This window comes from Rissa tridactyla, chromosome 3, assembly GCF_028500815.1.
Source record: "Rissa tridactyla isolate bRisTri1 chromosome 3, bRisTri1.patW.cur.20221130, whole genome shotgun sequence".
NCBI classification, from domain to species: Eukaryota; Metazoa; Chordata; class Aves; order Charadriiformes; family Laridae; genus Rissa; species Rissa tridactyla.
In genome coordinates, this window is record NC_071468.1 from 87197387 (window position 1) to 87223006 (window position 25620).

Sequence of the window (25620 nt, forward strand, 5' to 3'; positions counted from 1 at the left end):
CTGGCATGGGAGAGCACGCTGCACAACTCAGATGCCACTGGTCAATAGAAAGCTTATGACGAGACCGCTGTGGCAGTGGGTGACTCCTGCTGATGGCATGTGGCTTTTGACCACATGAGGCCAACCCTGCACTACCGCACTTCCATCCATCACGGCATTTTTGAGCTGTGACTGGCTTGTGCCACCACCAGCCAGGAAGTCACGGGATGGGAGAGCGCAGGACTGGGGGGCAGCCGAGGGCAGGAGTGGGCAGCAGCTTTCCCCAGGCCAGGAGGAGGACCACAGACGGTGCCCAGGCTCCCGCACCCACCCCTGACCCCAGGGCACCTTCCAAAGCTGCGCAGTCCATGTCAGGATACAGAAGAGACTGCCACATTTCTGCACATTTGCATTTCTGTCCCTGGTCTTTAGCCTCGGGGTTTCAGAGAGAGAAGATCCAGTCTGCTGCCCGCACCCAGTCCCTGCCCCACTGTTTCCCATGGCGGAGACCCCCATCGCAGCCCCTCAGACCACATGTAGGCCCCAGCGCCTGGGATCAGCAATGTGCTTCCGAGAAGTGCTTTTCCCAGGGTAGTCCCAGTGCCTTTAGGAGAAAAAGGTCAGCGGCAGGTTGTCTGTGTGCCACCACTATCTCATTTCTCTGCTTACAGCACGTCTGGCAGGAGAAACCGAGTGCCACAGTGTGATGGGATTAGCCCAGCAGCAGTAATGAATCAGACGTTTCCTAATAACAACTAAGAGGGAAAGGGACAAAACAAAGAAACAAACCAAATCTACAGGCTCAGTGAAAGCCAACCCCATCCACTTCTTAATTTTTTTAGTGCTATTATTTCACGGAAAAGCCTGCGAGACCTTATGCTTCGGCAGCCAGATAGAGAAGGGGACGAGGCAGATGAAAGCGACAGCCAGGTCTCAAAGGCCCACCCGCTTGCGAGGCCCATCCCCAGGCAGAGTAATTGCCAATCAGAAGCAAACTACTTTATAATTAAAGCATTGTATGAGCAAGGGGATGTCTGGGGCTTTTGCTTAATTGCTGGACGTGGCAGGGAAGCACAGCAGTATGGAGAGAGGGGCTCAGGCAACACTTGCTGAAATCAGAGAGGGTTTTGCCATGGAGCTAATCCAGGGCAGGAGCAGAGCTAGGGCAGGCGCAGAGGCACTAGCGATCCTCCAGCCAAACCCTGCTCTATCTTAGCCCAGGAGAGCGTCTACACCACCTCCTCCTTCCACACACCTGGGGCAGGCGGGGACACAGCCAGGCCCTTAGGGATCTCATTCCCAAAAGAGGAGCCCCACGCATTTTGTCACCGTGGATCATGCAAGTTTGGGCCATGCCCCATCACTTCTGCTGTCTCTTGCTCCTGGCCTGCTGCCTGGCTCGCACGCTGCATTGAGGAGCCCTTTGTGGCACACAAGCCCTACAAAGTCCTCCACTGGGGAGTCCTTGTCATTTCTTCCCATCGTTCCTTCCCAGAAGATGGGTCTAGGTGTTTGGCCATGATGCTAGGCTACCTCTCTTAGCTGCCCCGCTTCTCGTGCTCAGGAAATCTTCTTATGCAGCTTAAAAACAGAAAGAGAGTGCTGTGGTTATCCAATATGGTCTCCATAACCTGCTTCATTGGGCCTCCCAGGACTGAGCCCTTCTTGAACAAAGGATCTTTGAGAAATGGCTTTTATGTGAGAAGAAGAGTGGGGTGATAAGGAAAGCCCACCACCAAGACTGAGTACTGTGCATGGGAGAATCAGCCCACAGAGCAGAAATTATATTACTGGATATGGTTGTTGAATTTTCATCTCGAAACGAATAATGCATGCTCATTTACAGAACAAAACCATCCACACCTCAGTCATATTTCATCATTACAGCATTGCGGCATTTTGTTTTGTTTTGTTTTGTTTTTAATTTGAGGTTAGTAATACTGTAGATGGAAAATGCAGAACCAGCTTTAGAAAACATTTCTGAGTTTAATCAGACCCCTGAAGATGAGGAAGTGACTACATCAGTTTCTAGGGCTGTCTTTGGCTACAGCATCATTTCCTATTATGACATAGTCCAGAGTGGCACAACATCACTGGGAACCAGACACAAATTTTGGGGATCTTTGCAATTCCCTAACCTCCCCAGTAACCACCATCCTCTTCCAAGTTCCTCCAGCACCAGCTGCCATGGTGTGCTCTCTGCACATCATCAACTGGACCACATGGAGTGACTTCAGAGAAAGATGCTATTACTCCACCCCAGAAGGGACCATCAACCCGTTCCTCTGATACAAGGCAGCAATAAGGCACTGAGCATGGAGTTAGGTTGATGTCGAGACCAAACAAACCAGAGCTATGCCAGTGGGACTGACAAAGCAAGACATTCTCCTTCTTGAGGGTCTTCACTTCAAACAGGCCTGAGGAAAAAGAAAACATGTATCAGCACTCTCCTGCTAATATCAAAGCCCTTCCAGGATGTGGAAGCACCATATATTCCCTTTTCTTCCCACCAGTCCTTCCAAGAGGCTAAACCTACTAGCTTGGCCATGATATCGGACTGCCCTCTCCAGCTGCTGTGTTCCTCATGTGCTAGAGTCTCACATCGGCAAGGTACCACTGTAACTGTCTTTTATGATCTCCTACATAACCTGGCTCAGTGGACGTCCTGGAAGTGATCAAAGGTCCACCTTTAAGTAAAATGCCATGAATGGTAAGTTTCCTGTGAGGGACAAACTACTTCAACCTTTGTTGAAGACATTGAAATCCAATGACTATTACACTCACAATAAGAAAACGCATCTTACTTTTATCTGAGTTTCCTTACTTCAGCTTCTACCCACTGTTTTTTCTGTTCATCTGCTAGAACAAAGAGCATTCTGCCATCAAATATCTGTCCTCATCTAGGTGATGGTAAGCAGTGACCAACCCTCTTCTCAGCCTTCTTTCCAATAAGCCAGATAGAGGGAGGTCCTGGAGACTTCCTAATGTTCCCAGATCTGTGATTTCACGTTAGAAGTGTGTTGAAGCACATGTTGTTCATTTGCACCAGCTGAACAGCCAATCCCCCTATGACCTGACCTTAAACATTCTCTGTTATCATCTGCAGATGTCATCAGCAATGGGTTCTCCTTCCACAATATCAATAACATGTTCAGGAGAAACACAGCTTTTGCATAATGATTTGTATCTGTGCTTATAGATTGATCCCCAGCAGTCATTGAACACAAATCTAATGCTGTTTAGGCAGATCAGAACTAGGAGAGTAGGTCTTACATACAGGATGGAGGATCCTGTCTGGGAAGCAGTGATCCCAGACAGGACGTGAGACAAGGAAGCAGGTTGAACACAGGGTCTTTGGGATGCCGTGACCTTAGCTGGCCAATCTGATCCCCCTTTAAAGAGGAGAAAGGGCAGATCTTGCTTGTTCTGGAGGTAGAAATCTGGCAGGGCTAAGCCTGAAATCCTGCTTCCCAAATGGCTTCCCCTCAGGAACAACCCCTCCTACCTACAGACTGTAGATCAACCTGGACGTGCCCGGTGAGGTCTCCCCTGGCTTCTGAATCTGGACACGCTTTTCCAGATAGAAGGTGAATTCATCCAAGTTGCACCTCTCCTCCACCTTACAGCGTGTGGGGAGGCTGGCAGGAATGGCAAGCAGATCAGGAGGGAGGGAGAGAGGGAGGGAGGGAGGAGGGGATGTGTTAGTGCAACGTGACAGGAGTAGAAATTACAGGGCACCAAGCTCTGATGTCTCCCCTAATAACCTCTCAGAAACTGTTTTTCTGATTTCCTTTCCGGCACTGTCACACAACTGGATTAGATTTTGCTTACAGACAATCCAACCCAGGCTTCACCAAAACCTAAGGCTCTCTGAATAGGACATGCTGGAAGTTCGTTAGTGTAAGTTACACTTCAGCAAAGCTGAATGTTGCATAAAGCGCCTATTTTTTGACCAGTGTTGAATCTGAATGAACTCCTCTTTTGACTCAGCTTTCATTCCCTGGAATCTAAGGCCTTATGTCCCTGTTTTTTAAAGGGACTTAGTTCCCGTCTCACTGAAAGTGAAATCAGGGCTGAATAATTCTGTTGACTTGGGTGCTGTGCTGTGAACAGGAGATGTCTTTTAACGTAGCTCAAACTTCTTTTAAAAGTGTATCTAAGGAATAAAAGTGAATGATGAGGTTGTTCTTATGTATTCTTAGTGTTGCTGGGGAAACCATTTCCTGCCTGTATTTATCCCAATTCATCTCTGTTTTTTCAGGGAGGGGAGGTAAACCTTCCAAAATAAACAGACAATACTCTGAAATGAAGGTACTTATTATTGAGACAGGGTACCCCCAAGATACACAGCATGGGTTCTGGTACTTTTCCAGTCGAGGTCACTAGTTGAAATATATCCCAAATTAATAGCTTTTGAAAAAAAAAATATCGATATAATGAATAGACAGTCTGTATTGCTGGTGGTCTGTGTCTAGTCCATCTTGGACAGGGCTGTACCTGGGGGGGAAAAAGGCATCAATCAGTATTGTTGTGTGCAGCTGGCCCTCGAAGTCTATTCCCACCTAGAGCTGGTTCTTCCAGACCGGACTTGACACACATCTGGAAAGCAATGCAGGGACTTGGCAACCCTGTGAGTAAGGAGAGGCACTTGTGGTGGGCTCGCAGAAGCACTTGTGGTGCTCACAGAGCACCTTGCAGAGGATCTGATCCCCATACAGGACCCACAACACAACTGCCTGCCACAGACTGACGTAATGTGGCCAGGATCCTTGTTCCTCAGGAGTCCACTGAATATATCCTGAGAAAACACATCAGAGATGGAAAGAAACATGTGCAGCTGCCATTGGCTTGGTGGGATTGACTGCACCTGAGAAAGGGTGCCCACCTCCTTCTCTCTTCCCAAGGAGTCCAGTACTGAAGGGGGATGGTCAGACCCATGTTTATGCCATTAACCTAGAGCTCAGTTTCTCACATTTTATGTGCTCTACGACCTCACCCCATGAGAAGTGGGTAATTGCACTTCTCTACCTCACAGAGGGGTAAATACATAAAATACACAAAAGACTGAAACATCATCTTCTTGAGGACTAAAAACATACTTTAAGTGACATACTGCCCTGTGCTATCAAAAATGACAGTGCTGTAACTATCCTCCTTCCTTCTATCCCCAACAGACAATACATCACTCCCCTTGCACTTCACAAGTCCCTGGCAGCAAGCAGCTCTCTTGAATGGGATTCCCCTTTCTGGAGATCTGGAGATCCACCTTGTCCTGGAGAAAGAAAAATAGCCCTGGGGCCCTCAGCCAGCGATATGCACACAAGTCCCATGCAGAGCCAATGGGCTGGCGTCCGACATGCGGCACATCATGATGTACAATGAGAAAGCACAAGCATGAGGAACAGGATGCTGCCGCACACTTGCCACAGGCGTTCCCTTTGGGGCCACCAGGGAGTAACTGTGGAAGCCAAAACCCACACTGATGAGGCCAGCAGGAGGGAAAGCAGGGTGGAGAAAAAGGTAACCGCGCTTGCCCTCCTCGTCTCTGTTCAGATGTTAATATCTCCCTGCTGTGTTTTCCATTTTGCTGTCTTAAACATTCCTCGTCATGTCAGAGCAAGAATTTAGTGGGAAAACCCTCATCAAGAAGATATATGCAAATACATTAAAATCGGAGCATATTACTAGAGACGTATGTTGTGGATCCCGTGGGTGTGTTTGGCCTGTAGCTTTTCAACTAGAGAGCGCTGGTTAGGGTGAAACCCTAACCCCATGAAAACCAAGGGCATTCTTCCAGTGACTCCAGTGGGCTGGGGATGCGGCTCCTCACGTTCGGTGCCTGAGCGTTTCCACTGACGTGTGAAGGAGGTGGCTGGCCTGGCAGGCACCGTGCCTGGCCGCAGGGCTTTGCAGGACCCCGGGACAGGAAACGATGAGGGGGGTGATGAAAGTTTGGGGAAGAACTGGGCCCTCACCCAGGACATCCTGCCATTTCTTTCTTTCCTAAAAGTGTGACCCAGCTTGCAACCGGATCCCTCCTGGGAAGACAACTGAAGCGGTGTTTTGAAAGATAAGCTCTTCTGTTTCTGAGAGGGTTTACTTCGTTTGTCCCAATTGCCAGATGACTTACACTATGTCTCATGCCAAAAGAAGAGTGCCGACAAAGGATTTAAATGATCAGCTTTTAAACCAACCTAAATGGAAAAGATAAAACAGCTTTATGGAGACAGGCCATCCGTCCGCAGATGTGACAGGCTGCGTTAAATTAGGCAGTCTCACCACACCCCTGCATTTGAGATAACTCTGAGAGATAGCTAAGCACATATTTAAACCCAAAACAAAAGCAAACACACAAAGCTGCTCTAAATTCTGGGCAGAGAAAATGGGCCGAGGGTGGAGTTGCCCGTGCATTTTCTGGGAGGGTGAGACTCCCTTCCCATGCCCTGGGCTGGTGATGGTGGCCCCTGGGGCATCGGCCTGGGGTTTTTACGGGGAATGAGCCACCAGGGGCAGGGGTGGCAGGGGAATTTCTGGTCCTGGCTTGCTACGAAAGGGAACATGCAGGGTGCTGCACTCTGCACATCGTCTTGAGCACGGGGCTTGCACAGGGGGAAGGAGCAGGGAGGCAGCACATGGAAGCAGACCTGTTGGATTCACGGCAGAAAATGGAACTGCCTATATAGCTGTGCTGGCTCAGGGTGAGAAGAAAACATCGTGCTCCCCAGCCCATGGAGCCATCCTGGGCAAATTGGGGTGTGCACACAACTACTCCATCAGCAGAGACCTTTTGTCAGCTTATTTTCAAGGAGATCATAGTCGATAGCTGCAGCACAGACACCACTTTTGGACCCCTCGGCTGCACTGCCACCACACCAGCCTTGCATATGCCTGGTACTCGAGGGCAGATCAGGAGTACTCGGCTCCTGGGACGTGGGTTACATCTCGGTCTTACACCCTGAGATTTGCGGGGGGAGTGAGGCACGGAGCTCTGCCAGAACTGTGCTGCCCCTCCGCAGCGCCAGCCTGGGCTGCCTCATCACCGCCTCGCTGGAGCCCAGGGCAGCCCCTGCATAAATGCCTAAGGGCTTAGGGACAGGCTGGGATCCTGATCCCAGCCTCAGCATTGGGACATACACAAGGAGAGAGCAGCAGGGCTTCTGGGGTTGAGTGAAGGACAGCAAAGTGGAGGCAGGAGAAAGGCTGGGGACAGGGCAAGGAGCTGGACCCAGGCATGTACTGAGTGTTGCAAGGCAGAAAAAACGCGGAGAATTGTCATGTGGGCAATCCCTGGAGAGGAAGCCTGACACATCCCGAACCCTCACTGTGTCTTACAAAAAGCCAAGCATGTTCGTGTAAGTAAACACAATTGACCTAACTTTATTGTACTTTGCACCTCCTACCTACAACAACCTGCACCACCGCAGCTATTTGGATCCAAAAAATTGTTTGGAAGGCTACATTTGACCCAGCTATAGCACTGATTTTTGTCCCAATGGGTTATACTAAGGAACTCTAATGCACACAGCATAAATATTTTCAGTATATAATATTGAACTATTAAAAAGGCTTTTCTTTTGTGGTATTTAGAGTAGTCCTTAAATCAAGACCTAGCCTGTTTCTTGACAGTATTATCCCTGCGACTTTCTGCTGTTCGGTCGATGGAAGGATGAAGTATCATTAGGGCTTCTTGCCAACATGCAGTATGATGCAGTTAATTAAAGAAACATAAAGTTCATGTGTGATGCTAAAGATCACCTCCGTGCCTCTGAATGCACACTGGCATTAAATCAGCTGGGTAATGATGGGATAATTTTGTTCGCCATTTTAAGCTGAGGTTTATACAGTCCATTACAGGAAGGAAATGTCATCTTATGATTTAGCTGAAGGTGATGTCAGACTGTATGGTCTATAATTTAGGCCAGATTTCCAATAATATTTTGATTTGATGACTCTGAAGTATGAACTTGAATGGTCAGACACAGGGTGCCTAAAGAACCGGAGATGCCAGAGGAGAGGCTCTCAGCCTTGCTGCCCCTCTGCTGCCCCATGCACCTCTTCTAGCTGCCAAAACAGCTCCCTGGGGTGGCATTTGCTGGATTTGCACGGGTAATGGCTGGGTGCACACGGGCAAGAACTGAGCAACAGATGATAGGATGCCTGAGAATAGGTGCGCCTCCTGCTCACATCTGCATCACTGAGAGAACACCAGCAGGAAAACTGTGGCTTTGAAATGAGCAAAGGCAGTATGGTAGAGTTACCCCTGGTAAACACAGGTCTGCAGAGAGACAGGCAACTACATCCAGAGCATCTGAGGTTTAATACAAAATGCTGTAAAAAACAAAAAGATGCTTGCATTGCTTCAGCACGGCAAATTTAAAGTTCTCTTTGAATAAAAAAAGCCAACAAAACTGCTCGGATGCCCATTTTACCAGTGTCCAGAACACAACTGGCCTGTGCTGCGAGTCAGGGATAGCATTTCTAGGCCCATATTCCAGCCCCATCATCCTCGGGGAAACACATCCCTTGGGACTTTTCTGGGTCGAGACCCCAGCTCTCGGCAGCGTTAACCATTTCAGGCTTCAATTCCCATTCACCGTTCCCATTTACCTGTCCTGCCAGCCTTGTACATCCCAACTCTCCAGTCTCTCGGGCTGTGAAGCCCAAAGCGTGAGCAAAACTCTGCAACGATGACCTGCTTGCAGAAGGTTGAGGGAACAGGAAAGATGAAAACCCGGGCAAGACGGGCCATGACTGGCTGCTGGACACTGCATCAGAGCAGGAATCACCAAAAATGGGAGTGTTTCCAGAAAGGGCACCAGCCGTATCTTTCATTCCTGACACAGTTATGCAGCTGTTACTTAAGCCAGTCCTTGTCATGCCACAGTTCCCCGATAGTATCAGGAACAACACCGACATTTGTCAAAACAGGATGACATCTAAAGATAGCATTGAACCTAAGGGAAAGGAATTTAAAAGAAAACAAATCACCATGGTTACAGTGTAGGGTGAGAAAATTGTTCCCTGTGTATGGAAACCTGACTTGGGCGACCTTTGCTGAGAAGGACTCCTGAGACGGCACTACGATGTGCAGACCCAGCGAAAGGAAAACAAGGGAGTCTGAGCAACAAGCAAAGATATTTTAATGTTCAAGGTTGCACAGAGCAGCTGCGGCGAGTCAAACACACCTGCGGAGCCCAAGGGCTCGGCCCAGGGGGCTCGGTGATTTGTAGCCCCAGCAACTGGACCCCACACACTGCTGCAGTGCTGGCAACGAAGGAGAACATGCCAAAACCTCCACTGCATGGCCAGGCGCCTCTACCAACCCATCCAAACACCCTGGCCAAGCCACAGCTCAGAGTCGTGATCCAGCAATGCGCTGAAGGCAGCATTAGGGTGCCTAGCGCCAAGCCAAATGCCACACGGTGCAAAGCCTTGATAAATTAGCTCTGGCTACTCATGCTTGTTTAAAATCGTGGGTGGGTTAACCTCGTATGAGCGTGAGGGATGCTCAATGAGGCACCACTCACTCTCCCGTACTGTTCTGCCTCTCTGCTGCATCGCGTCCTCTCACGAGTGGCATAAAGGCACCATAAAGCCAGCGGCTCATCTGATAGCAATGTGGTCTTGCGCCTGCTCTTGCCCAGTGCCTGTGGAATTCCAGCATGGATTCATAAAAGTGCTCAGTGCTTCCTGTGGCTTAGTGTGAGAAGCTGCCAAAGGCCAGAGCCTGCTTACCCATGTACCATCTCAGCTCTTGTCAAACTCCATGCATTGGCCAGTCTCTATGCACAAGCACTGAGTCTTTTGCTACAGTTCCACGGCAGTTTCTCACTCAGCCCCTGCCCCTGGCCAGAAGAAGGGGAACAGCAGGTGCAGGTCACACCTTTCACAGTCACTCATTTATTCCTGCTGCCCCCAGCCCCGCAGTGCTGCTCGGGCCGCAGAAGCTTCGTGGCTTCCCTGGCCTTTTGGTGATCCTAGGCCTGACCTGGAGGACAGTTTCCACTATATCCCTCAGCCTGAGAAGAAACGTTGCATCTTGCTACAGCCCTGTGACCATCACCACTACCACTAGGCAAACAGCCCACATGTAAGTCTTCTGGCACAGATGCAAGCTGGATGTGCTACCAGAGTAGTGAAAACATAATAGAAACATTTGTCTACCCAGGCAAAACCAAAGAAAGTTCTTGATCTTCTCTCCCCTGCCTGCAGCACACCTCTATTTCAAACCTCACAAGCACTCAAGTACCTAGGTATCCATCTTTCACCACCATGTGAAATGCTGAGACCCAAAACAGAAGGATGTTGATGTGGGAACTACTGGTACTATTTGTTCCTGAAACTCTTCCGAGCAACGTGGCCAAGAAAGTCCCGCTTTGGTGACTTCAAAGAGAAAGTCTGACCCGATCCCCTAGCTCCCGAATTTTTCATTTGATATTTTTGGGTGGTGTGGCCTTCTCTGCCAAGGCACCTTGTGGCAAGCTATGCTTGGATGGAGTTTCTGATAGTGTTTGCAATACTCCACAGGGGACGAATTTGCATAAAAGCATCACTTCCATGCTGAGCTCAAAATAGTGTCACATAACCAAACTGTGATGAAATTTGTTCTGATGATGTAATCCCAACCCTGTTAGGTAACACTGAAGGATGGCATTGCCATGGACACACAGATTTTGCAATCCTCCCTTTTCAAGCTTACTTATGCACTTTAAGTCAAATGCAGCTGAATTAGTCCCATTTTCAGTAAAGTGCATCTTTGTGTTTCTGACTGGTCTCTATCCTCTTACTACTAAGCAACAGTATATTCTTAAAGTTTTATTTTTACCGTACACAGGTAACAGACACAAGCAACAAGCTCAACATCCAGAAGCAGTGATAAAATTACTGTACAGGATAGCAAACGTACAATTGCACCTTGCACCTCAGCCAGTGGGGGTGTCTCTGTGGTGTGAAGAAAGACAGCAAAGGTGCTTTAGCCCTCTAAAAAATACCTCTGTTAACACCAGCCAGTGATGTGACTGCTCTGGTGTCCCACATTCTTTCTCCCAAATGCTAAATCAGCATTTCAGCTATGTAGACATTGATTCTATGATTTTTTTTTTTAAAAGTCAACAGTATAAAGCATCTGACTAAAATTCCCATCAGCTTTCACTTCCCACTCTTCTGACATCATCCTTTCAGTATCTCTGCAGCCATCACAGAGTCCAGAGAGGAAGACTGAACAAATGCAGAAGCAGACAATGAACTGTCCCAGAATTTCTTCATCTGTTGCAAATAAGTCAACCTGTAAAATGCAACAGAAAAGGACAAACTCCTTGCTATGTTTTTAATTTGCTACACACCTTCAAGACATGAGTTAAATCTACAAATGACTACACTGTATAGCAGAACCAAATGCATGACTGAGGTTACAAACTGATTTTATCGTTTACATGTGGCCACTGTGTAACATAAAGCACCCGACCATTTATTTCCCCAAACCAGTTACATCAGGACATCAGACGTCACTGGGTATTTTGCAGTTGGTTTTCATTTTTTTTCTCAGAACTATGTTGCAATATAGTTTTTAGCACGGAAATTTATCACAAGTATTTACAGTTGGTTGAAAGTTCAAAGGGGCAAGATAGGAATTCAGATTAACTGAAAATCTAAACAAATGTAAAGGAAAATGAGGATCGGATTCCAAAAACCTTCAAGTCTACATTGCAAGCCTAACAAATGTTCTTGATTTGTGTTGGTTGTTAAAGAAGTGTAAATTCCATGATAAATTGATGTAGCTCCTGGGATGAATAAAATCAATAATGTAATAACATTGAGTTAATACGATGCTGACGTTGATTGAGAATGAGTGCATAGAATTTGAGGTCTCCTTCCATGCACAAGGAGATATTAGTAAATCAGAGCCAGATTGCCAATTAAACCTTGTTACTTCAGGGCAGATGAATAAAATAATGTGTGATGAAGAGAGTAGGCTGAGAGTAAAGCTATTCAGGTGTAAACTGAGTGTTCAGGGAGTCTATGATTCCTGAATGGGAGCATGTGAAGAAGTCAATAATGCCCTCAGAAGGCTCGCAGAACCTGACTGTTTGTGATGTCTTTTCACATAGTTATTTCTATACAGGCAAAGCCAGTGGGGATAGTTTGTAAGCAAAAGACCTTTACTCCAAGAAATGGGGCTCCAGTTCACAAATTAGTCTTTGCAATTTGTCTCCAATTTAAACATATATTATTGCGTTCCCTTAGCATATGGTGAAACTGGCTGATGAATGGGCTTGCTCCAGCTCCCAGCAGACCTGTTCCCTGGCCATGTTCAGGATCTTTGCTGCTTATATTTTACTCCTCTCAGGGGTGGAGAGTCAACATCGAGTGAGCTCTAGTCTTCTCTGGATACCCTGCTGAGAGCAACCGACAGCTAACGCAAGGAATTTTTGGTTGGAGCATACTAACTTACAGTTCAAATCCCAACTAAGCTTTAGATAACTAGGAGTTACGAGAAAATGAACAAAAAACCCAAAACAAAATGAGTGTGTGCAACAGACTGAGCCAATGAAGCCTCATTTCTTATGTCTTTCTCTCTGTCCCTCTTTCCCCTTCTCTCCCTTTCCCCACTGGAATCCTCTGATAAGACTTCTGTCTCAGCAGAAGTGATATTTGAATTATTTGCTCTCCCAATTTTCTAGAAATTTAATGTAACTTTGGTAACGCTGAGGCTTCTACACTTAGCTGGAGCTGGGCATCAGGGTAAAAGTCACTGGGAGGGATGAAGAGGTACACGCACATACACAGGGCATGAACTGTAAGCTAGGTTTAAAAAAAAATGAAGTGGATTTGTTTGGAAGCAGGGAAGGGAAAATGACTGTGGAAGCTCACAGTGCTGCCGGGTCTCGGCAATTACCTTTTGTACCAGGCGTGGGGAGACTGCAGGAGCAGCAAGATGACGGAAGTAACTTGCTCGCAGGTGTGCAGAAGGCCATCACAGAGCCAGACCTCAGGTTTCTCACTTCCAGCCCTACACCTTGAGAAAACACAAACAAAAGTGTCTCTTTTCCTATGGCTGTGAGACTTACACATCAGCTGGATGACTCCTCTGATAAAATATTCAGACATCTGTTCAGACAGATCACAACCTCACTGCCTAAAGAAAATCCCTCCCAGGCAAAGACCCCATCGCTGCCGCAATGAGCGATTCCCTTGTGCCTGGGGTTTGTGGCGGCCGCAGACTCTCTGTGATGGCTGTGCTGGGATCCGTGCTGCACGCACCACTGGTGATGAATAATTACTTGACCAGTTACCAAATTCGTCAGACCGACTCCTATGCTTGTACACCCTTCCCAGATGTTTTGGACCGGACGATTTCACAGGATGACCATCTGACCTTGCTTCCACTTGATCCCCTGCAAGTTTGGTCACCTGCTTCAGCAAAAAGGGGAGATGAACCCTACACGCTCCCCAGGATTTTCTGTCAGATACTGGTGTCTTCTAATTGCAATTCACTGCTGTGTCTAACTACAGAGGCTGATAAGTAATGAGAGAGGGAAGATGTCGGACATGAATGCCCTTGAAATAAGCTATTCTAATGATACCATATTGGGATCAGGAGAATCACATTATTCTCAAGTTTGTGTGAATGAACTGGGGCTATTTGGCAGTTCTGTAACTCATTCAGCTTTTTTTCCTCCGAGTAAAACACCGAACTCATTCATTATAGTTGGCTTCAGGGCTCTTGGGAGCCACCCTGAAAGCTCTCAATCTTCAGCATGGACAGCTAATCTGGACAAATAATTTCAAACAGTTTAACAAACAGTTTGACCCCCTAGGTAAAATAACCGAAGGTTAAAGGGACATCTTGGTGTGTATCTGTAGAGAATATAAATTGAGCTGTTTATTCCTTCTCTCTGGAGCCTGTGCAAGGTTCAAATTCAGTTTATAAGCTTATCACCAAAATTCATTTTATAGAGTACCTTAAACATAAACTCCCACTCAGTCCAATCAAAGCTCTTCCAGCATGAAGCAGCTGAGCTACAATCGGTTCCCTTGTTCAGTCAGCCAAGTCAATGCTCTTAATCAGTATAAAAACATTAGAAGTCAAATGGTGGTTTTTAATAAAACAGGTTTGATCAGCTTCCAAGGAGGCGGCGGAGGCCTATGGAAAGAAACATCCCTGCCTGCTCCTAGAAAATGCATGTGAGGCCTGTAAAGTGACAGACTCCCAGAAGACCCTGTGGCTCGCTGATGACTGACCTCGTTATCCTGCGAGGAGTGTGCACCCCCTCGCCCTTCACTCTAATCCACCTCCAGCCTGAACTCTTTGAGTTTCCTACTCCTGAAAACTCATTTATCTCAGCTCCTTCCACTGGATAATAATCAAACCCCTGGGCTTTGCCAGAGATCAAAGTATGATTGCTCCAGTTGTCTCAAAATCTATTGCTTCTTTAGATGCTGCTGTTGCTTATTCAGACAAAGCGACCTTAGGCTGCAAGGAAAGTCCACAGCAGCTGTGGATTAGAGACAGGGCAATGTTTAGGAAGTGATATACACAGTGAAGTATCCATCTGTCCTTCTGAGTGCTCGGTCAGTTGCTTAAGAGAGAGTGGGTGTACACCCAAGAGCACTGCACAGACACGGCTGTCCCCAACAGCAGCTTGTTGGTAGCACTCCTACAACTCTTTTCCAAGCACAGGCCCATAGATGACAGCCTCTGTTCAGTGGTCATGCCACATATGCCCAAACGTGCCCCACAGATGAGCACATCTGGCTGAAAGCTCTTTTGAACTTGTTGAACATACAGTCGATACTTCCAGTGGGAGAGAAGGAGCTCCCTGAAGCCCACACCCCTACAAAGCACAGACAGGGAGAAGAGCCACGTCCTGGGCTGTCTGGTGCAGGTCACCGATCACCCTGAGCACACCAGGAAATCAGCTATATTGCCGAAGGCTTCAGTGTGATTTGGGTTTGTCATACAGCTGGATCTCCCCACATTACAAAATGGAAGAATCAGGACAACACTGTCTTGTAATCAGGTTCCTGATGGTCTCCCAAGCTTCCTGATTTTTCTGTGCTCCAAATTATCTTACTCCGAGTCTCCAAGCACTGTCTGACAGAAACTATTTTGCTACCCAAAGAATAGCTCAGGTATGTGCCTCTACATGGCTGAAATAGAGATGATCAAGAAACATTCATGGCACAGACAAAAAGAAGCAATGGGGAAAATGAGGCTGTTTGTTAGAAAATAAAATTATTCTCTGGATTAGCTCCGAACTAAAAATATTTAGGGCCATAAAGCTAATGTGAATTAAATTCTGATCCATGCAATCAAGTTACAGTAAGAAGGCAGCAGGGCCATTTTATATTCATGTGCTGGGAAAAAGAAAAAAGAACTAACTAATGGAGATGCACTTCTGCATTCATGACGTCCTCTCCTCCCTCCAAAAGGCTGTTAATAGAATTGGGCAATAAAACCCATGCAACTGAGATGATTGTCTGAGGAAGACAGCTTACTGACAAGACTTATTCATACATGCAAGTCATCAGCAAACATTTCAACTAGGAAAACTAATGAAATTTGGCAGGAGGAGCCTTTTTTGCCTTTGGAACTATGCCTGAAATGAAGCATCACTAGCAGTCATCAGCTTTGTTGGACTATCCCAATGAGTTTAACCAGTGAAGCCATAATCTCTCTTCAGGATAATTTGAGCAGATTCTTCTCTCCCCAAGGAGCCATTAGGAGGCAGGAGGGATGTGTCCACACACTGGTTGGTGCAGGGAGCTGATTGATAAGAAGGAACCTCCAACTAGGAAGTTGGAGTGGGGAAGGAGGATTTAACAGGAAATTTTCCTTTCCATTTATTTATATTTTGATGGCCTATGCATCTGCAGAGATTTGATCATTTTAAAAAAAAAAAACTCTAAATAAAAGACAGGAAAAGTACCTGACCCATCCTACCATTTTTTTTATGCATACTACCAATTTAGGCAAGTAGAATGACTCCCACAGAGGCTGAATGACTGAGCCTTCTCCATTCATAAAATAAGAGCAAGAAGAAGAAAGGAGCTGAAGTTGTCAGAGATTCCACACTTTTGAAAATAGGAGCAGTTCTTTAAGTTCCTAACTACAGACTTGAGATGAAATTTTTACACCCACTTGTTTATCTGATGCCCTAGCAATATCCTGTGAGTAATCTTTAGCTTCAGGAGCTACACAGATCATGTATTTTCATCCTGATGTCACTACTGCTTTCATAAATAGAGCACAGTCCTGGGTTTTTTTCCAAATCTGCAGCAGACCGGATGGAGTTGAGGAGATGCACATGGAAGCCACACAAACCTCAAGAGCCTCTCCCCAGGCTGCTGGCTACCTGCTGATAAACCATCCTCTCTCCAACCATGTCACACAATGTCTGTAAATCTACAGAAGTCTACTAACTACGTCTAAGTGCTGCAGCCAGTGCTTTCTGTTATACAAAGTATTCAATCCAAAGGAAAAGGTAAGTGAATTACTAAAGAAATTGAAATGAAGCACTGTTATCTCTCATTTTTGCCTTGTTAAGTGCCCATCAAGCTTATCAGCTTTGCCTTGTTAAGTGCCATCAAGCTTATCATCCTCCTTGTGCATCCTCCTTTCTTATCACCACACAGTGACAGGCAACTCAGATTTTCTCTCTGCAAGCCTGATCGCCTTACCCATATCACTGATCTCACAGCTCTGACCAGGTGTGACCACCCACCCTGGCACCCACACAGCCCATTTCCATTTTGGTGCTTCTGCCCAGCTTCTTCCTGTTTGCTGTATTTGTGCTCAATTGTAACTGCCATGCTACTGAATCGCTGACAGAAACAGGACAGGAGTTGAGTCAGGAGATTTCTAGGAATAGTACATCTTTCTTGTGCTGCTGAATTGTCTCCCTCTGAAATGCTTGTGAATTAGGGATTTAAAGAAGCCATTTGTTATTGTATTCATCGAGCAAGATGCACCCTGATTCTGGATAATGAGATCTCCTCATTCAAATTCCTAAAAATGAAAAATAAATGCCTTGTTCTTATAGTTCCTTGTAATGTAATCAGTATCTGTGCGTGTACGATATCATTCACCTGTGTTTTTCACCTACAGTATACAGGAAATTATTATACAGAATAGTCGTTGCGTTGTGTTTGAAGACGGCAGCTGACAACCTGTTTGAGTTGATGTAAAGCCTGCCAACAAGACTTAGAGATGATGATTTCTGATGCACTGTTAACTCTTACTCACGATATTTATTGCGCTCTGTGTGAGATGACAGGTTTGATCCTGCACCTTTGAGAACAGTACAGGCTTTGTCATATATTTCAGAAGAAACAGGATGGGGGGGTATCATTCTTTCTTCATTTTTGTTTCAGCTAAGTGAGACAAATCACGTAAAACGACAACTGGAATAGTTCACTGTAAAGTCTTCATGCTTCCCATCTTATGCGGGTCACTAGTTGTTGATGTAGTGAACTAGTGACCTAGGTATCAATAGGACATTGAGAAATGTCCATGTCGAGTGATTTTATCTTTGTTTTACTACAGCATTTCTTGCATCTCCTCTACCAGACAGTGTTCATTGGTGTCTGAAGCAGGATACCAGACTTAATCAGTTTCACCTAGCATAGCAACCTCCAGCTTCCTACAAAGAAGGAGGGTGCATTTCTTCTTCTGCCTGCCAGACTGGATGCAGTGTCACCAGACTGCTTCCTCCTTGCAGCCTCCACAAAAGCAAGTCCACGCTTCCCATACTTGCAGCGCTGTGCCACAGTCTGTCCCCTGCTCCGTGACCTGCTCTCTTCCTGGAGAGCCAACCAGGCAGTCTTCATCTGGCAAACAGAGTGGATCCAGGAAGGAAGAGTGGTGGAAAGGCAAAAATGAGACAAGGCGGCACAGGGGTTGTCTCACCCACCACAGGCACAGCTGCAGGATTTCTGCCTATCCATACTCTGTCAGCTGTGCGGTGTCCCTCCCATCCTGCACGAAGAATGAGTTGCCTAATGCATCACAGCCAAAGAAACTTTGGGTGCCTGTGTTTAAACATGAACAAAGAGCAACAGTGCCACTTCTTACTGCAGGCTGAGGAATTTGAACACAGCAGCATTCATGTAAGCCCAAATAATTATGCAAGGAGTAAAGGTCAAAAGACCTCTGGTAAAAAAAAGGAAAAGGAGGCACAGTCTGAAAATGTAAGTCTGAGATCCTAGGAAGAGGATCAGGTTGTGTTTATGTAGCTAGGTAGGTAGTGTGAAACGCGATTCAGATGTTTTTATGGGCCAGATCCTTATAACTACAAACTGGATAAAGCTGCCAGATTTCTGTGCGGTTCCATTGCGCTTTAGGGAATTGTCACAGACCTAATGCTGTGCTGGAGAGGAAGAAGGTGACTTCCCTCCCAGGGGAAGCCTAGTTTGTCATGCAACAGCACCCAAATTTTCTCAACCAAAGGCTGCATCGGACACTTTGCCAGGAATGGGAGAGCCACACCCCATCTGCAGAAAATAGAGAAGATTGCAACAAACATCTCTTAAAAAAATGTGCAGCTCATAATGGCTGCAGGCCACAGCAGGCCATTTTCTATCCTTCAATTAGTGATCTTCCAAATGACTCATCACTGAGCATTTCATCAAGGGACTTGCAATCTGCAAGGGCCATATCTAAGTATTCATTGACAGGACTGGTAGCACCACTTTTTTAAGATTGCCCAACTTCTCTTCATAATGTCCCATTTTCAGTTTGCTCACAGCTCTGCCAACACTTTATCAGTTCCAGCTCACATGTTTCAAACTTAGTGCCTGCCTACAGCTCACTGCCTGTTTGTTGGGCTTGGGGGTTTGCTTTGGTTGAGTTTGGGGCAGATATCTTACTTTCTGTTTAACCAGTTCAGATGTTTCCATGAGAGATTAGTCAAAAAAGAAAAAATAAAACAGGGGGGAAAAAAAAAAGAAAAATAAAAAAGAAAAGTGGTAGCTTTCTTCCTAAAATGGCTCTTTGGCGAGAACTGAAATTTGTCAGGCTGATGGTCCTCAGGTCATGAATCTGCCATGAAAGTCCATGCCAAATGGACTCGTGGTGGTAATCAGGTTGCAAACAAGCAACTTGTCACATTTCAGCCCACACAGTAGGTGAAGCTGCTCCTTCCTTACAGCAGCTACTCCCAGGCACGCTGACAGCATGGAAGCACCATCATCTGCCTACAACTCAGAAAGCCCAGGAACTAGTCTGGCTGAAAAGAGCCTAATGAGAGAAGGCTGAGGAATCCGAGACGAGCACTAGAGCAGAAGAGAAGGGCTCAGTCGCTCGGGGTTTCATGTGGAGACAGAGCAGGCTGGGGATCAACAGGGACTGGTCAGTCTTAGCCCCCTTTAAATTGATCCCTGTTACCACATGGCACCTACTGCCTATTTGTGCAGCACTATGACAACATCATCATGAACAGGGTTTGACCATCTCAGGAAGGGAGCACTAAACTGAACAGGGCGCAGGCATCAGGCGTGGGGAAGCAGGCTTGCAGGCAAGAACCTACCATCAGTGTGCAGTTTCTGGTCACCGAGTGATCCACTCGTTCCCTGTGAGGGTGAGATCTACTTGGACCAAAACCAAGAGAACGACCTGTGAGCCTGTTGTTGCTATCCACCTCTGCCATCAGTTTTCTTTTAGTCCAGAGAAATGAGCCCTGCCAATTTGTACAAACTAATTTAGAAGAGGCTCTAAATAATTTCTGGAGGTTAATACGTTCCGTATGCTCCAGGTAGATATGTGAGAACGACAGGCATGTGGCTGCTTCTCGGACTTGGGAGATTGTTATGCCAGAGATCCACCATCAATCAATCAATTAGCATTGATTAATTAGAGGAGAAATGAAGGACAGTGGACAGTGAAGATACTGTAATCCTGTTTTCTGAACAATGAATCTGAGCGTGTGTAAACTCCAAGCGTTCCTGAGACATGGGCCCTGCAATATAAGGTGTCTGGAGTGGGGTCTGAGACCGCGTGGTGGAAATAGCATCCTAGAGGAAGAGGAGCTGTATCTTGGAGGAGGAAGAAAGGCTTTCTGCAGTAAGACCAGGCAACTATGTGACGATAACAGTAATAAAAGTGCATGGATGATAGAAGAGGTGAAAGAAGTTAGAGGGCTAAAGCTGGAGAAGGGGAGGGAGTAAAGCAAGGGAGAGATACCTGGAAGCAGGGGACTTCAATATTGAAGTCGAGGGAGGACCAGTGACAGCCTGTCCACTTCCCACTCTCCCCTTTAAGGACCTGAACAGGACTAGAGAAGGCAGGACTAGCTCTTCCTACCTCCCAGGCCAGTCCCACCTGTGCCATGGGATATCGGAGGGCCCTTGCCAGAGACAGGCTGCAATGGGGAAAAGCAGATACCAGTTCACGGGTGCTCCTGATGGGGTACACGCTGGTTCCCACAACTGCGTAAGGGTGTGACGGGATGTTGCCTGGACAGGTATTTGCAGCACCAGAGGGCACCAGACAGCAAGGAGCAGGTGTTAACCAGCTGAGCTGGAAAAGTAGACAGGAAGGGCTGTATGTTATGATGGTCAGGATGGTTATGTTAAGAAACATACCTATTTTTTTCACTTGCTCTTTGTAAACGACTTGGAGTACATCTCAAGATACACGGCGTCTGGGATTTCTCTTTTCCCTGTCAAATCAAGAAAATAAGGCTACAATGTAAATTTAACCTACCTCCTCTACTTCTGCCTCCTCTGAACTGGGCATGCCCATACCACGCATACCCCAAACGTGACATTGCAGAAAGCGTAAAACACTTTGAAGAAAAGGGAACCACCAGAGCTACTTCACTTTGCAAGTGTGGTGAAACTCGTGCTGTTGGTCTGTATGGTCAGCACTCATTTACAGCCCTAGAAGCAATGAGACAGCAGGTAAACCTTTCAGCCCTTGCAATGTCTCTTGCAGGCCCCTCAGCCTAATGCCAAAGATACCACCTGTATCCCCTGGTGTCTGTCACTGAAGCCATTGGTCTCAGTTGTACTTCTGCCCTCTGCTAATAATGCCGGTGGCAAGAAGGCCTAGAGGCACCCCCCGTGACACAAATCTCTGCACTGATACAATCACTGGAAAAATCAGGCTTCCTTTTTCCCTCTGTGTCCTTGTGCTCTGAAATTAGATTTCCTTAGATGTAGGGTAATTAATATGAGTCCTCTCCTCAAAAAAGGTACATCAGAGTACAGAGCTAACTCTTCAGCTGCATAAAAGAGAGAAGTATTACATCCTCCCTACCCAGCCTGCTCAAAACCCAGTCTCGGGGCTCTAATGGACTGTTGAAAGAGAAGCAGCTGTGGCCAAAGCAGACTCCCAGCCTGGGAAATACTTAGGGGAGGAGAAAATACCCTACCTGGCATGATGATTTATGGATGTGTTCAGAGCAAGACTTTCAACTGCTCTCCAGATACACAGCCATATTCCCCTTTCTCCCCTACAAACTAGATCATCTAAATCCCGTATTTAGCTTCTTTCCCACTGAACTTTTTAGGCAGGTTGCTTAATTTTTAGCCTCAGGTTTTGCCACAGTAACTGCCCAGAGCAATAGAGGCTTCCTTTGCAGAGGTCATTGCAGGGCCTTTCAGCTAAATTAGCTGCTTTAGCTCTGACAGCCCCTCATTTAAACTCACTTTCTTAGTGCTCTGCTTGAGTTTCACAGCAAGCTGGGCCACCAAGAGTGAAAGGATGTGGTCTACCAATCACACTGGAGATTAGAAACACCTTGTTTTGGAATGATAACTAAGAAAAATATGAGGATGGGGCTAAATAGAAACAAGTATTCAGAAAACCTTGATGTGCCACCTTAATCATCTTCCTATTCATGAATGCACTTGAGACCTCTTACAAGGTTATGATAAGGAGTCACTCACCAGTGTTACAAGAAGACAAAGCATTGTTTTTTTCCGAGCAGCAAGTTACAACATGCAAGCGAACGCTGTGTGCAGAACACTTTTCAACTCCATGTTCCCATCCAGAGCTGTATTTACCCTTGATAAATGATGAACTATGTCCTACAGCTGTGCTACATATTTCAGACTAACAAGGGCAGGAGTAAGGTCATACTGATTCTAGAGCGCTGTCTATCGAGACAAAGGCACTCACGCTGTGTCATGTGGTCTGTATTTCATGCAGCCTGGCCTTAGACTATTTCCCGAATCCCTTGTTTTCCTGGGGACATGGCAACAGTTTATGTACACTGCTCTGAAGTTAAAGGCCTGGCCAGCTTACGTGTTTTTCCCTTCCTCTACCAAACATTATCTTGTTCCTTTAAACCCTGCTTAACCTTACTTTGGTTCCTGTTTCTCTGCAGGGCCCAAACACCAACAAGGGAAGCGAAAGTAGATATTTCTGTTTCTTTCCACTGCTCTGAGCAGTACCTTAATGCCTGAAAGTGAGTAAGGGCCAGAGACGCGTCCAAGGGGCTGAACGAACTTCCAGTTGCAATTCAAAACAAAAGGCATCCTTGAACTAATCCTCTGGTGCAAAATTTCTAGCCCTCCTCTAGAAATGGGAGTTTGCTCTGCAGCCAGCAATGCATGGTCAGGCTGCACAGGAGCTGAACACTAAGGCTGAGATTCATCTCACTGAACATTAGCTGTCTAAAAAATTCAGATGGTCATCTAGGCTTCCTCTGCACACAAAGCAGCCAGACAGAAAAAGAAGGGTTCATCATGTCCATTTCATACCTGTTTTGGTCTGGAAGAAATTGTTCCTGGAAGGTGACACTCTGTCTCCACAGGGAGGAAAGACTGGTGTGGGCTACATGCTGAGCTATCAGATAGCTGGGGTAAGTTGAGAGGCATCAAAACTATCTTCAACAACTATATTTATATGGGTCTTAGGCCAGTCTGTGCCTTTGTATCTAAGCCCTCCCAAAGCTGTTACTTCCAAGGCATCCAGAGGGCTGTTAGGTACCTCCAGTGACCCCAGGTCTCCATTGCTTTCTGGCTGGTTTTGTTCTCAGGAAGTTACTTCCCTTCAAGCAGGAACGCAGCTTTAGAAGTCCAAAGATGATGGGCTATATGGAGGAAAAAAAGGGGAGGTTACATCTCCCCCACTCTTAATGGTGTCTGAAAAATGCCCAAAAGCTGCCCTTAAATGAGTAGTTCTGTGAGCAGTGTAACTGGTGACTCCTGATTTCCTATGGCTTTCTGTTTACAGTTAAATTCTCTGATGCTTAATAACATAAAAATGCCAATTACAGCTTGTCCTGCACTTGGAGAGGTCATAATGATCCACTCCCACGTAAAGCGGTGTCAGCCACGAGCTCTGTCTGGGCCTTTCCTTCAGTGAAGGCATATACAGGGTATGTCTCTTCTAGAGATCCAGCTACTTTCCTGGTTGGAATTGGCCTACAAGTTCAAAGATCTAGATGGGATGGCAGAAATGCATAGTTAGTTTTCCAGCAAATACGGCAAGCCTCTTAAAAATGCAAAAGGAATCCATTTTATACTGTAAAGAAGTAAACTAAGAATAGAAATACTTTTTCCTCTGCACAAACTTCAATGAAAAGTTTTCTTCACCTCTGCCTTTTTTCCTTGTTGCATCACACCTTTGAAGGCATAGGCCTGGCAGATGGTAAGAAGAGAGCAGTTGTTTTTGTTATTGTTTAGATATAGAGCACCTTAAAGTATGCTAGTAACTGCTGAGTCGGGTAGAGAAGGCTTCCTGATGGAAAACTGTGCCTCCCTTTCCAAAAAAACCCTCAACCAAATACAGGTACTTAGAAAGATAAAGGGCAATTCAGTCCTTTGAATGCTTATATCATAAGACTGAATATGAAATAATTACCATAAATGAGGCAACTAGTTCCTACACCCTCTGCAACCTGGATGACATCCCTCTGTGTCATCAAAATACAAGTTATTTGCAGAAAACACACCACTTACTATCTTATCTCAGTCACCTGAGCTCATGCATACAAAAGGAGAAGACCAAAGTCTTCTAAATCTTCTCTCTCTGCAAAGAAATGAACTACAAAGATTTTAACTCTATTTCCTTCTCCAAAACTACTGGCACTAGGACAGGCATGTGATTTTATCCCTAAACAGGGTGTTCCTTAGGCTCTTTGCCAATTTAGTTGGCTTATTCATATCCTTCCCTTCCAGATTACCTCAGGGTGATTTACATGTTGGAGGCCTATAAACACTGATGATTCAGTGCATGAAAACCAAAAACATTGTTCAGCATCTGACAGGGTCCTCACTGGCTTTTGCCCCCAAATTAATTGTTCTTATTGGAACAACCTAACACATAATCAACCTCTGACATCATCCTAATGTTATACAGACAAAAGAGCTTCTAAAATACAATGGGACTAATGCAATTTGTTTTTTAACGATGTTTCCAGGTACTCAGCAGGAGGCAAGCAACAGGCGAAGTTTTCAAATGGGAAGATACAGATGCTCCCAGCCCGGCTTCTTCAGTTTACTGACCATTTTGAAGACTGTCTCCCGATTTTCCATGAATAAACCACTCGGACTGAGCTCTAAAGAAATGCAAATACAAAGACAATTTCATTTCCTCTCTTTGCAAAACATAACTTTTCTTATAGCAGTTCAACAGCTACTTAATATGGTGGTGTTTAGAACGACCGGGCGGACTTGCAGTGAATTCAGAACAAATTTCCTTCACACATTGAACCTGAACTCTCTATCTAGGAAATATTCTGCAGGCCAATTCAGGTCAACTGTACCTCCACGAAATACAGAAACAAGCAAAGATTCATAAATAAAAGGGTGAAAGAGGTTCATTTTGCCTTTTTGTTGATTAAAGTCTTGGACTTGCATGTATCTCTTTCTTTTTGTAACATGAACAGTTTTGATAAAATGCACGAGAAAACTTTACACAACATACTTCTCTACATCTTTGGTAACAATTTAACATATTCTTGTCTCAGAACTCTCACAAAAAGCAGTCACTCAGTCTCCCTTCAGGGGAAGATTACTATACTCTGTATTCAATCAGATTCCGTTTTCTCCTTGTATCCCTGCAGTGCTTTTCCTAAGCGAGCTCCCTGCTTCTAGACCAAACCTATTACTGGCTACATGGCCATTCATGCAAATCCAGCACCCTTCTGGTAAGCTCCCATTTTGCTTTCAACAAAATTTCTCCATGATTACCACCCATCTCCCTGAGATCATCAACCAGCACTTTTTAATCCATTTCACAGTCAGATTTCCATAATGTCTCTAAAAGCCACAGGTTGCTTTGTAAGGCAGTCCTCACCATTCTGGTACTTGTTTTCACAAGGACTTTGGCATATCAGTTGCTAATAAAGTTCGTATTCTTTAATAACACAGTTTATGCACTTAAATACCTGCCGGAGGATGAACACATCTCCACCATTACAGCTGAAGTATTTCAAAGTCTAGCACTTTTAAATCAGCGTAAATGCCTTAAAACTAGTTTCCCTGTTTGCACTGACAGTTGTGGTTACAGGTGTTATGCACTTAGAAGCTCCGCTTGGATATTAAAACTTGCACACAAATTCATTCATATTTGCATTCACTGACTGTTTATCTACGAAAAAATCTGCAATACATTTGTCATGCCCACATTGACTCTATATAACATGTTCATACAGAAGTTCCATGCAACATCACAGAAGTATTACAGTCCAC

At 45.7% G+C, this 25620-nt stretch overlaps 1 protein-coding gene across 7 annotated transcripts in view; it reads right to left on the minus strand.

Moving 5' to 3' along the window:
• Nucleotides 1-1248: 1248 nt before the first annotated feature.
• LOC128907378 (uncharacterized) overlaps nt 1249-25620 on the minus strand; it is a 32447-nt gene continuing 8075 nt past the window's right edge. The window contains exons 3-7 of one of the 7 annotated variants that reach the window (XM_054196171.1): nt 24433-24485; nt 20560-20636; nt 12875-12994; nt 3504-3617; nt 1249-2396 (exon numbers count right to left, since the gene is read on the minus strand). In XM_054196171.1, the coding sequence (XP_054052146.1) occupies nt 2387-2396; nt 3504-3617; nt 12875-12994; nt 20560-20636; nt 24433-24485 (374 nt within the window). In that variant the 3' untranslated portion in view covers nt 1249-2386. The other 6 variants (XR_008465571.1, XR_008465570.1, XM_054196173.1 and 3 more) reach the window with 6 other exon arrangements.